The 12,586-nt window shown below is 51.9% G+C and overlaps 1 protein-coding gene across 18 annotated transcripts in view; it reads right to left on the bottom strand.

Moving 5' to 3' along the window:
- The window catches only part of KCNQ2 (potassium voltage-gated channel subfamily Q member 2), a 74,924-nt gene extending 63,058 nt beyond the window's left edge, over nucleotides 1-11,866 (bottom strand). For all 18 annotated transcript variants that reach the window (XR_006019242.1, XM_042046926.1, XM_042046884.1 and 15 more), the window contains exon 1: nucleotides 11,545-11,866. Coding sequence is in view for 17 of the 18 variants with exons in the window: in XM_042046926.1 (XP_041902860.1) it covers nucleotides 11,545-11,840 (296 nt within the window). In the remaining variant the exon portion in view is untranslated. The remainder of the gene's footprint in view (nucleotides 1-11,544) is intronic.
- Nucleotides 11,867-12,586: the final 720 nt, after the last annotated feature.

Genomic DNA, 12,586 nt, shown 5'->3' on the forward strand with positions numbered 1-12,586 from the left:
CCTGCTCCTGCCAGAGCCGGGCAGGAGTCACCTTCACTCGGTAGCATCGGAGCCAGATCTCCCTGGCGACTCATCAGCCGGCTCCGAGATATGCTCAGGCTGTCTGGGAATTATGTCAGCGGGCACTGTAAATATCCAATGGCCCTTTTATGATCCCGCACGCTCCTGCTACCTCCCGCTTGGCTCGGAGCCGCGTGCGTGCTCTGTGCTGTGTGCTCAGGACACCAACAGTGATACAAAGCAATGAATGGATAACAGCCAGGTAGTATTTGGAGTCACAGCATCCTCAGCCTGCTGCTAAACCGAAGCAGGAGCAGCTCCATCCTGGTTGTGTAACCCAGCCTCACAGGACATTCCCCATAATTAGAGGGCCTTTCCCTGCAGTCCCATGGGGGCCATATGCTGCACTCGTGAAAGGATGCTCAGAGCTGAGCTTCCTCTCCAGCACGTATTTTCAGTCTTCCCTAGAAACAGCAAAGAGCAAGAGGAAGCAGGAAGGAGGGAAAAAAAAAAGTTTAATTAATCTTCATTTAATTTCTGCCGTCTTTTAGCAAATGGAAAATAAGTGAGCGAGCCCATCAGGCCTGTGGTGCTTCCCTGGGCTTTACCAGCCCTTGCTTTTCCCAGATGAGATGCACATCCCACCAGGCCACTGCAGCCAGCAGGGAATGCCATCGCAGGGTCAGTCTTGACTCCAGCCACTCTTCCCAACACATCCCACAGGGATGTGGCTGCAGGGCAGATGGGCTTCCCCAGAAACAGATGGAGAGGCAATTCATTACCTTCATGAATTTCTCCATGGAGGTTCAGCTTTTTCTCTAGTGCAGGGTGGGGTTTGGGCAGGTGCTCCCTGCCAAACGCACACCCACAGGCGGCTGCTTGCAAAGATGGGCAGCAAAAATGGCAGGTTCGATGGAGGTGCTCCCCAGGTGCCCGAGTTCTTGCACATGCATGGATCAAGTCCAGGCAAGATCTAACCCTGAATTATTAGCAGGTCTCCTAGGTCTGGCTATTCCAAAGCTTGAGTGGAAACCTGAGATTGGGATGTGTCCCACCTATTTGAGATATTTACATTCCCAGCTCCTGGTAAAACATGTAAGATAGAAACAACTTTAGAGTCCCATTCCCTTGTCTTATTCAGACACTTTCCCTATAATTGCAACCTCAAATTATTCCCCCCATACTAAGACTGATTAAAACCGTCACCAATTTAAAACCAAGTTTCATACCTACATGGTGTTATCTAAACTGACAAAGGACAGGATTAGGTTAGATATTAGGAAGAAATTCTTCCCTGTGAGGGTGGGGAGGCCCTGGCACAGGGTGCCCAGAGAAGCTGTGGCTGCCCCATCCCTGGAAGTGTCCAAGGCCAGGTTGGATGGGGCTTGGAGCAACCTGGGATAGTGGAAGGTGTCCCTGCCCATGGCAGGGGGGTGGAACGAGATGAGCTTTAAGGTCCCTTCCAACCCAATTCTATGATTCTATTTATCCCATTAATCTACTGATTCCCTTGCTAAGCCCCAGCAGCTCTCTCTGTGTCATTTAACATGACTTGAGATGCTCCCACCAGCCACAACTGCCTCGGGGGAGCACAGGCTCTGGGCCTGGAGAGGCAGCTCAGAGGAGGTTTTGAATTACATCTGTTTTCTGTTGCAGAAAAGAGAAACATCATCAGCTACACAAGGCCAGTGCAGAAATTCTTCCTATCCCATCATCAGCTGGCACGGTAAGTGAGAAGCTGCTAATTAAGAATAGCATTAAAAACATCTAGATGTTATAAGAAGAAAATGTGGCAAAGAAGAAAAATTCAGTGCAAAATTCTGATAAATTACAGACAAAGAGCTCAGGAAATTCTCCTTCTGTCTAAGTCTTTTCCCTTCCTTACAGGAATAGCCATAACTAAGAAAAAGACCATGACAGAGATGTGTGTCCCCTACCCACAAGAACCAAACCACGAGATCACATTAACCAAGTTTCTTTAGTGCTGATATGGATTAAATGCTTCGTTCCCTCAGGCTATGGAGACACAGCCCTCATGAAGTGCCAGCAATTGAGTTCAAGACATAACGACATGAGGACTTGTCCCTCTGGCTCAGGGTGATGCTTAATTGGGTGTGAAGTCAGCTTTTGGATGAACACTGCCATTAGCATGCTGGCTTCTGTGCATCTCCCAGAGAGGTGCTCTGTGAGGGGCTCTCCTTCCCCACCAAATTCACAGCAGGGCAGCTTTCTGAAGCCGTGGGCTGTGTCTGAAAAGGCCCATCCAGGGAAAAATGACCCAATGAAATTCCTGCACTGGCTTTGTCTCAGAGGAGCCCATCCACCTTAGCCCATGGCACCTCCAGTCCCTGCTCTAATACCAACGGAGACTGTTACAGACACTCACCTCATCTCTCCTTCTCCCACTGATCAAAAACCCAACAGCACCAGCAAAGCAACCTCTGGGGGAAAAAGACGGTACAAATCCCACCTCCCCCTCAGCCATGAGCCACTGCAGAGCAAGAGCTTCTCCTGGACAAGGACAGCCATTGTGCTGGGTCCCCACAAGAGGTCCCAGCAGCTCCACACCCCAAGATGGACAAACATCCCATGCAAGCTCCTACCCATGCTCCAGACGGCCATGCTCCTTCAGCCAGGAGAGATGGGATCAGCAGCACCGATCTTCCAAAGGATGGAGCCAGTTTGAGGGTTGGTTTTGTTGCTCATTCAAGCCTGGAGTCTTTATATAGTGTCAGGGCAGGATCCAAAAGCGGAAGAGAGACACCCACTCCCAGGGAGTGTAACACACACACTGAAATAAATAGCTCCCTGCCTAAGGGGATGACTCAGGAATCTCACTAGTCCTTAAAGCACAAATCACTGCTAATAAACCCCAGCAAACTTGGAGGAAGGCCTAGCAAGAGGTCAGCTGGGCAAGACTTGGCATTTCCAGCCTTGCCAGGCATAAAGGAAGAGGAAGGATGAGTAACCACTGAAAAATAACAATGTCCAGCATTGAAGCAATGGTCACACCAGCCTAAGCCCTGCCTGCAGTCTACCTGCCTCCAGAGCATTGAGTAGTCCTTGTTACTGGGGAGATGTTTTAGTTTTTACTGCCCCTCCTGGAAGCACTCAGGCTTAGCCACCATATGGCTTGAAGTGGCAGGAGGCAACAGAGCCTCACTCCCTGTTTGTCCAGCTATAATATACAGACATTTATATTTATCTCTTTTGCTCTCCTCTTGAGTGAAAGATGGAGTGCTCTTACATCCCTTATTATGTTCTTCAGATCAGGTAACAAACCTCCCAGCAAGCATAAACTCAATTGATGGCCACTTGGAGACTCTGAGTTGAGCACAAACCCATAAACATGCAGGAGAACGTCTCCCAGAGCTGTCATTTCGCTGCCACATGTAACACTCCAACAGGACAAAGTCAATAGGACCCATTCACAGCCCTCGACGTGCTGCATCTGTAATGAACAGCCAGATCACAGCAAAGCGTCCCTCTGTAGGTGGTCCATGTCATTGGGAAGATGCCACCTTCATCCTCTCAGCCCAACGTTAGCCCTGCTGAGGTTCTCAGACCACAGGTTGGCCAAAGCCAACCCCACCTTCCTCTGCAAACCCAAGGAGCCCAGACAGAAACCAACCAACAATCAAAAAGCAAATCAGGCGACAGGAAATGTTGTTAAAAAGAGAAGGGGAGCAAAGAGAACATCTACCAGCAATGCTCCAACAGCTATTTTACACCTTTTCTGTGTCTTTCAGCAGGGACTGGCTCTTTTTGACTTGATGGACAGAACAGAAGCTTGTAGACTTCTACTCCCTTTAGGGGTGCTTGTACACTGCTGTAATATTAATAGAACAATCTTTTCCCCTTTCTATTCATTTTAACTATTCTTTGACTGATTTTTTCTTTTTCCTTTGCACCCCATATCAGTTTTTCCCACCACATCAACCCAAATCTGCAAGAAACAGACACTGCAGGTACCCAAACACAACCCACTGCCCTCACACAAGAGACACACGAGGGGTACACAAGCCACCCTTGAGTCAGGATTTCTGAGAGTTTATTTTTTTCCTGGGCATCATGATAACTTCATGGAGAGTGACAGGCTCGCTGTGGGAGCAGTGTTAGGAGTGCCTGCCCTGCTGTGCTCATCCCTCGCAGTGCGTGACAGCAGCTCCACTGCCACCCCAGCCCTAATTTGCTCCCATACTGTCACCTCCCCAGGGCTGGCAGAGCTCTAAACGAGAGAGCAGGACTGCCACAGAGATCAGGGGTTGTTTACAAATGAGGAATTTGTGAATGCCTGGGAAAGACCCTCCCGAAGGCAAGATCTGTCCTGAAGAGACCAAGCACCAGCCATGATGGACTGCCAGGAAGTTCAGATGAAGAGCAGTTGCCTCCTAACCCAGTCATTCCCTCTGCCTTTGCCTGTCCTCTCATTTCTTTCCCTGTCCCACCCTCCCGTGGGAGGCAGTAAAAAAAGGAGGACCCCTGAATGAAGATGGCAACTGGGTACTTCCCTCTGAAACACAACTGGAGCTGCTTAGGAACTACAACCAGTGTCAATAAGGATTGATTACTTCTGATTTCTCCCAGTCTTGTGTTGCAGATCACAAGAGTTGATCGGGGTTTGCTATGAAAGTTCCATTCTCCAAGGTGGATCTCAGGTCTAGGTCATCCCATTTCAGTGTGGATCAGCTTCATCTCTCCCATTCACCTTACCTGGTGGGGTGTCCACAGTGTAGTTCTGGCTTTGAACACCCCAGTTCCCACAGGCTGTGGCAGGAGGTGGGAGATGCCTCAACTCACTCCTGTTTTTCAGTTTGAAATCCTGCCAGGCTCTGTCTTCTCTCCTCCTTGCCTGGACTGGTCCCACCCAGCTCTCACTGAGGTGCGCAAGGGAATTTCAGCTCCCTCTGCCATCAACAGAGAGAAATGGACACCTCCACATGGCAAACCTGCCCACCTAAGCCTGTACTGAGGCTCCTGTGGGATTTCCACCAGGAAACCAGCATGTATCTGAGTGTCACCACATTCACAATGAAAGCCCACTACGCCTTAAACATCTGGACGTTATAGGTCCCAAGACAAATCAAGTGACTGCTCAGTTACAGAGCTTGCACCCAGCAGTCCCAGTGACTCTGATGTAGCTTTAAATCACCGCCCTACAGCAGCAAGAGCAAGAGGTGAGAAGATTCCAGAGGTTTTCTTGCTTCCTCTCTCGCAAAAGTCTGCTTTTGACATCCAATCCACTCAAAAAAAAATCACTGGATGGGTGCTCACCAACACCAAAACTTTTCCACACATCTAAAAAGCACATTAAGAGGCTGGAGCGATGCCAGAGAGAGACCAGAGAGATCTGCAGGAAGTCTCTGCTTTTGCTCATCTACTGGCAGTTGTACAGCCAAGAAGCCCCGAGGCTGTAACAAAGCAGCTCTTGCCATCCCAGCCAGTGCCTTGTGTGAGATACTCCCCATCAAACACTGAGTAATTATTTCAGTGCCTCACAATAAATGCACACGACGCCCCCAAGACACCTCTGCTGTCAGTGTCACAGGAGGCTGCGTTTGCAGCTCACCCAGGATAAGGCCACAAGAACCACGTGGGGAGCTGAGGTCACCACAGCTTCAGGAACTGAGCAAGTTCACACGACTTGCTCATCACACAGCTTGCTCTTACTGGGAGAAAAGATTTACATTGAAATTTACATTGGTCTACTCCTGCAGTCCTGGTGGAATCATCTTTTGTCACAGGTGACTGTCAGAACAGCCCAAGTCTTTTTGTCTTGTAACCTGATTAGGAGGCATTTAAATATATGGTGGTGAAGGACCCAGCACCCACCGTCCTTCTGTGCTCCCTGGTTTTGCCATCATGTGCTCACCCTTCAAGTACATCTAAATACACTCTAAATGCATTCTAAATACAGCCATGAAACCCAGTTCAGACCAACACAACAGTCTGGCTTTGCAATGTGGTTCCTTTAGGATCATGGGGGGCTAAAAATCACCGCATTACTCTAAAGAAATGTGTAGCTCAGTGTTGGAGACTCCTCTCTTTGATATACAGGGCCATCACACCAACAGGGACAGGCCATTAACCCTTTGTAGGAACCACTCAGCTCTACCATATCTGTTCTAGAGGAGATTCCATGGCAGGAAAAGGGACTGGCACATCTCCTTGTCACCACTATTTAAAGAATAATCTGTTCTTCTGGAACTAAGAAACCAACTGAGCATTTGGGCTACCTTAAAAAGGGTTATACAGGGCTAAGTGTTTGCTACTTAACTCCCAGAAGCCAAACACTAAATTCACATGCTTTGTATCCTTGTGAGCACCATTGATGCCTGGCAGGCAAATCCTCTGCCCTGCTCACCCTGCCTTGCCAAAGGAATGACACCGTGTCTCACCCTGTCATCCCTTCCTTCTGCTGAAATGCAAAAAAAACCAAATCAAGAAACCTGATTTTTTTTTTTTTACCATATCTCTTTGAGCTATGCCCATCTTCCCTTTAGTACAGGATTTGGGGCTTGCCTTTTGGGTTATTCCTTTCTTTTATACATCAAGCCATAGTGAGACTCATCTAGTTGAGGTGTGTTGCAGCACAAAGAGGAGGTCGCCCAGGGGATCAGCTTGTTTTTCATTTCCTTAATGTCAGTGTGGGGCGAATGTGATGGCTGGAACGTGACACATTAAAGCGACTGTAATCAGGTTGCTCCCACCAAGCTCTGAGTAAGCAGCTGGAGAGGAGCTCGTGAGGCATCCCACAGGGAAGGTCCCCTGGTCCCTGGGGTGGACACGACCCCACAGCTCAGGGCAGCAGCACTGGAGGTCAGAGCCCAGCAGGTCCATTAAGATCAGCACCTGTGGGAGATCTGTACTGGCCCCTTCATCCCGCTCAGCCTGGAGGGGGGAAGAAGTCAGGAGAGGTCCCTGTACGTCGCTGGTGGATGGGCTGAGTCTGGTGGCATCATACCTGCCCACAACAACCCTGGCTGTGGGTGAGGGCTGCCCATGAACCACCACTCCTCAGGGCTTGGGGATGGACAATCGAGACTGTCAGACCACATTTACCCCGAATTCTGATGTAAGAGATTATCTGGGAATGGATCTATGTGAAATAACCATGCTTTTATCAGTTCTGAGGAGTGAAAGGGGTCACAAAAGAGGCCACTTCTGCAAAGAGAAACCTGGAACTCCAGGGAAGCACCTCATCCACTCTCCATGCTCCCCCCCGTGCCAGCCATGGCCATGCCAGGATGCAGGCAGGACACTGGAGAGAGAGGTGGCTTGTCTGGGTGAAAAGGGAAGAACAAATGGGATGGAGATGGTACAAGGAAATTTTAATAGAATTAGACAGGGAGGAAATGTTCCTCCTTATTATAATTTAAGTCCATGCACTTGCTTAATTAACTAAATGTATGGTGCACAGTATGCAGATGAAAAATGCACCCAAACTATTTTTAACACAGTTAAAGAGACGCATTAGGGTTGTAAATTCTAAGTAGGAAACGCAAGAATTATGTTGGTTCCTGAGCACACAGCTTTAAAAGTGCCTGAATCCAGGCTGGTTTTGTGCCACTGTTCCAAAAGCTGCCCCTTCATCAGCTCAGGGACCCAACATGAGCAGCTCACCCAGGGATCAGCAAATGTGTCTCCAGACACCTCAGACCATGGGGATGCCCAGTGCAAGTACATTGCTAAGGCTGGCACAGAACAGTCATCCCTCCTGAAATAAGTTGGCAGGTAGGGACAAAAATCACTTTCAAGTATTACAGCCCTTCCTGAGCACAGGGCAGGCTACAGAAACCAAGCCAAAAGGACTAGAAGGGAAAAAAAAATTATTCAGAGTAATAAAATGGAAAAATTTTGGAAGCCAAATGCCCACATGTACAGAGAGCTACCCTGAGATCTAAGTGCTGTTGCACCCCTCAAAAAGCCTGACCTGCTCTTTAAACACAGCTCAACTTTTCAAGTTTCAGCTCAGCCTTGAACAGAATGAAGCCATGTGCTGCATTGTTAAGGATCTGCCAAAAAAACAAACAAAAAAAACAAACCCAAAAAACAACAACAACAACAACAACAAAAAAAACCCCATGGGGAGGAATAGAAAGATGTTGAGAGAAATATCAGAAGAAGGTGAGAGATAAGGGAGGCTCAGACCTCTGGGAGCCAGAGAGCACCTCTAGCTACACTCAAAAACAGGGCCCACCAGGCTCAGCTGTCCATGGGGTTGTGCAAAATATATCATATATATCATACACACAGCTCTCAAGAGCAGGTCACCCAGTTGTGTCAGTGTAGGAAGAGCTATTAAGCACAAAAATGAATCATGACACAGAAATATAAAACCGTGCTTTTGCTCACAGAGGTAACGGCGCTTTTAGAGAGGCAACATCTGAGATGAGACCGGGGTTGGGGGAGTGAGAGCTTCCCTGGTTTGAATTTCCCTGATTTCTTATGCATGAAATGCTGTGAAAGGGGATGATCGACAGCAGGAAGAGGTGGGGAATGAAATCAGATGGATTCGATCTAGGATGCAGCACTGGAAATAAATGCAACCTGCACAGGCATCTCAAGGCAGAGCATCAGTGGCCCGGTGCAGAACCAGCCTGGGCCTCTGCAGGCAGGAATTTAGCAGAGGTACTTACCCAGAGGCACCTCTCGTATTTCTTGAAACATCTCCACACTGGGAGAGTCCCAGTAGTTTTTGTCTTGGCTTTGGATGCAGGGAGCTGCCTGAGCAGCCCCGGAGCAGCTCCATGCCTGGAAAGGCAGCTGAGTCTGTGAGCATCTCTATGAGCTAAACCCCAGCCTTGCAGCATCACAAACTCACGCACACTGGAAATAAATCTCCATGCAAGAAAGTCCCTGTGAGCAGCAGGAGCAGGGAAATAGCGGTGCTGGTAGTAGGGGGGGCTGCCTGAGCCCAAGACAGTGGCAGGACAGGGCATTCTCATCCACAGTCTTCTTCAGGACTGCCATTCCTGCAGGATGAGGGCTAAAGGCGATTCTGTGCTCCAGGCTTTGGCACAAAATGGGGTTTGGGGTTTGGGGCAGGAGGAGACAGAGTGACCCCAATAGCACAGGTAGGGCACTGCACTGGTTATCGGGACATAGAAGCGGCTCCAGCTCTTCCACACAAACTTTGTGACCTTGAGGCAATCTTGTCATCCTCCCACATCTTTGAATAAGCTTTTTATCTGTCCTGTCTGCATTACTGACTTCCAGTTACAAAACCCATTCCAACACCCAGAGACCTGGCACAGGCCACACTACACTCACCCAGGCAGCAAGGGGGGATAACTGATGCAGGAGCTTATCCTGGTAACTTTGTGTGAAGTTTCCCATATCCTTCAGCTCTCCAAACACTGTATCAGCAAACTGCCAAGGCTAAACCTATCATGTGTATGGTACAGGACACGGGAGTCCATAGAACTTCCCAATGCACTGTAAAAAAATAATCATATCACTGCCACTTCACAGACATTGGTGCAATTACCACTTCAGCCCTGAATTCAGCCTCCATTTCCCAGCAGGTACGTGAGGGGTGGGGGCAGAGGCTGGTTTTGCATGCTCCCTGTGGTGTCACAGCGGATACAAGTGGAGTCACAAGCCCAGAACAAATGCGGGTACTTGGGCTGGGGGGGATGCAGCTACATGGTGAGAGCCAGGGGGCACTGGGAACAGCCTGGCACTGGGAACAGGGCAGTTTAGGGTGACCCTACTCCTGCCCTGGGAGCATTCCTGGCTGCCCAAGCAAACCCCACCGCAGAGAGCCAAACAGGTCAGAAGTTAAGACAGAGCAGCTGAAGAAGCCAAAGATGTTTGTAAAGCCCTCACGGTCAAGCTTCACCTTCTGCTTGACATTCGGCTTTCAGCCCCTTCCATCTCTGTCACTGTCACCCCAGCATCCCCAGCTGGGGTCTCACCTGCATTTAATGCTGCACACAACATCCCCACCCTCAGTGCACACACACAGGCAATAACCCAGCTCATAACGTGAACACTTGGCCCCTCCACATGGTTCTGGAAGATTTTGCGACACAAACCACCCACAACTCCAGAGGATGGATGGCAGCATGAAGGGTGCTCAGTATGCCCAGTGCTGGACTTCACACTCCTCATCGTAGCTGCAACTGAGCTCCACAGATGCTCTCTCTTCTCCTCTCCCATTTCCCTGGGGGGATGAGCTTCCCCAAGGACCCCAACTCGCTGCAGTGCTCAGCAAAGCTCCCCCTTCCACTCAGCCAGGATCTCCCCTCTCTGACTGGTCCCACCAACACCTCCAAGGAAGGCCTCATTGTACAAAATGGCTGAGGAGCAGAAAGCACATCCCAACTCCTTATCTTACAGCAGCATAACAGCAAAAGGATGGAGGGGGGAAAAAACCAGAAAAATCCCCAAAAATCCTTTTGCTATGGCTGGCAGAGGCCCTGGCCATGAGGAAAAACACAAAAACTAAACAAAAAAACCATTGGCACCAGGGTAGGAGCATCCCAGCCTGAGCCCAGGCCTGCGGAAGAGCCCAGTGGGACTGTGGAAAGTCCCAGAGGGAAGGGAGTTGCAGTAACACCGAGATTTATCTTGACCCTCCCTTCGCAATCCTGGGAACAACGGGAAGTCATCTGCTCTCCTATGCAGCAGTGCTTCAGAGATGGGAATCCTTCTGCCAAACGCGGGTCAGCAGGGCCATTTCTGCCCAAAACCCGGGTACCAGGGGGGAGATGTGCACCCAAGGGATGCTCCTTTGTTTACCGCTCGGCCGTACAGGCAGGGAGCCCCAGACACTGATTAGCATTTCTTTCTAGACACATCTCCCATTCAGACGCTTCCCACGGGGGACAAGAAATACCTCCAGAACCCTGAGCAGAGCCACAGAACCAACCCCAGACCCAAACCGACTGCAGCCAGCCAGAAGGCAAAGATGGGGCCGGGGAGGGAAGGATGCTGGGGGGTGGGGGGGAGGAGAGACGGTGCCTGAGCAGAGCTTTTTGTTCCTCTGCTCACAGCATTGCTATGGTGATTTCAAGCAAGACGGAGGAACAGTCGCTACCCATCACTCCCGCTGCTCCAGCCCCCTGCACCGACCGCATGAGCAGCCCCTTCCCCCGCAAGCAGGAGCGGGCAGGGGGCGACAGGGGCTCCTTGCATCGCACCTCTCCTGGGAGCCACCCGCCAGCTCTGCAGGGGCAGCTCCTTCCCCCCCGCCCCCGTCCCCGGATGGCCATCACCGCCCCGTCCCCGGGCACCGCCTGGGCTGGGGCGAGGGATGCGGGATGCGGGATTCGGGATGCGGGATGCAGCGGCGGCCCGGCCGGGCGGCCCGACTGCTCTGGGAGAGGATGGGGGGCAGCGGCTCAGCCGCCGCCCCCCGCAGCATCCCCCGGGGCTCCCCAACCAGCCCTGGCACCCGGCATCCCTTCCCCGCACCCGCTCTGCAGCTGGAGCATCCTTCCTCTCCGGCGCATTTGGGGGGCTGAGGGGGTGGAGGAGGGCACACCGAACGGGGGGGGGGTCTCTGCCATCAGGTTTGCCCCCCACCCTTTTACTCACACGTATGCGTGGTAAATGAAAGCCCATCCCCGCGGTCTCTCCAGCACATTGTAGAGGAAATTCTGCAGCTTGCGGTAAAAAGCATTCCTTTTGGGGGGCTTCCCGCTGCCCGAGACCCCGGAGCGGGGCTTGCTGAGGATGCTGCCCCGCTTGGAGCTCTCGGAACCGGCGATGAGGAGCGCTCCGTCCCGGCTGGAGTCCGGGGCGCCCGGGTCCAGCCCCACGAAGCCCACCTTGAGCTTCTTCTCCGCGGCGGGCCCCGGGTAGACGCCTCCGTTGCGGGATTTCTGCACCATGGTGGCGGCGGGGGGCGGCGGGGCCGGGGGCGGCGGGGGGCTCCGGCGGGGGCTCCGCCCGCGCTCCCCGCCGCTGCTCCGCGCCCGGCGCAGCCGAAGCCGCAAGAGCCGCTGCAATCGGCTCCGCCAGCGCCGCCCCGCCGCCGCCCGCCCCCTTAACCCTTGGCATCCCCCGCCGGCAGCCGCCTCTCGCGCTGCCTCCACTCCCAAAAATCCGGGTTTGCCATTCCTCTCCCCCCAAAATTTAAAAAAAAGCGACTCCGGCCGCGCCCCTCAAGAAAATCAGGGTCTGGCATTGTTCCCCCAAATGTAGGTCCCTCCGAGAGCGGGCTCTGACATCCCACTCTCAGATCAAGATACAACATCTTCCCCCTGCCCCCAACCCAGTGTCCGCTCCCAAAACCAGGCTCTGTCACCCCCCTCAAAATCACCACGGGGAGGGCTCCTTCTGCACCCCCGGGAAGGGCTGGGCAGCACCCTGGGAGGGGATGCCCATCCCCGTGGTCCCACAGGCAGCGAGTGCAGACATTGCTGCAGCTTCACAGGAGGGACCCAATCCATGCCCCATGTTCATGAGCCCACTCGGCAACAGTCCTGCTCCACCTCTCACAAATCCCAGCGTGCAAAGTCATTCCCATTCTCCATGCTTCCCGAAGGCCCAACCTATCATCTTGGAAGCCCAAATTCAGCTTCCTTCATGCACTGAAACCCCATCATGATGTGGTCACCAAGGGGTTCAGAAGCCA

This window comes from Corvus kubaryi, unplaced genomic scaffold (assembly GCF_017639235.1).
Source record: "Corvus kubaryi isolate FWS band 111438036 unplaced genomic scaffold, C.kubaryi_AGA036_p1.0 134, whole genome shotgun sequence".
In the NCBI taxonomy this organism is placed as follows: Eukaryota; Metazoa; Chordata; class Aves; order Passeriformes; family Corvidae; genus Corvus; species Corvus kubaryi.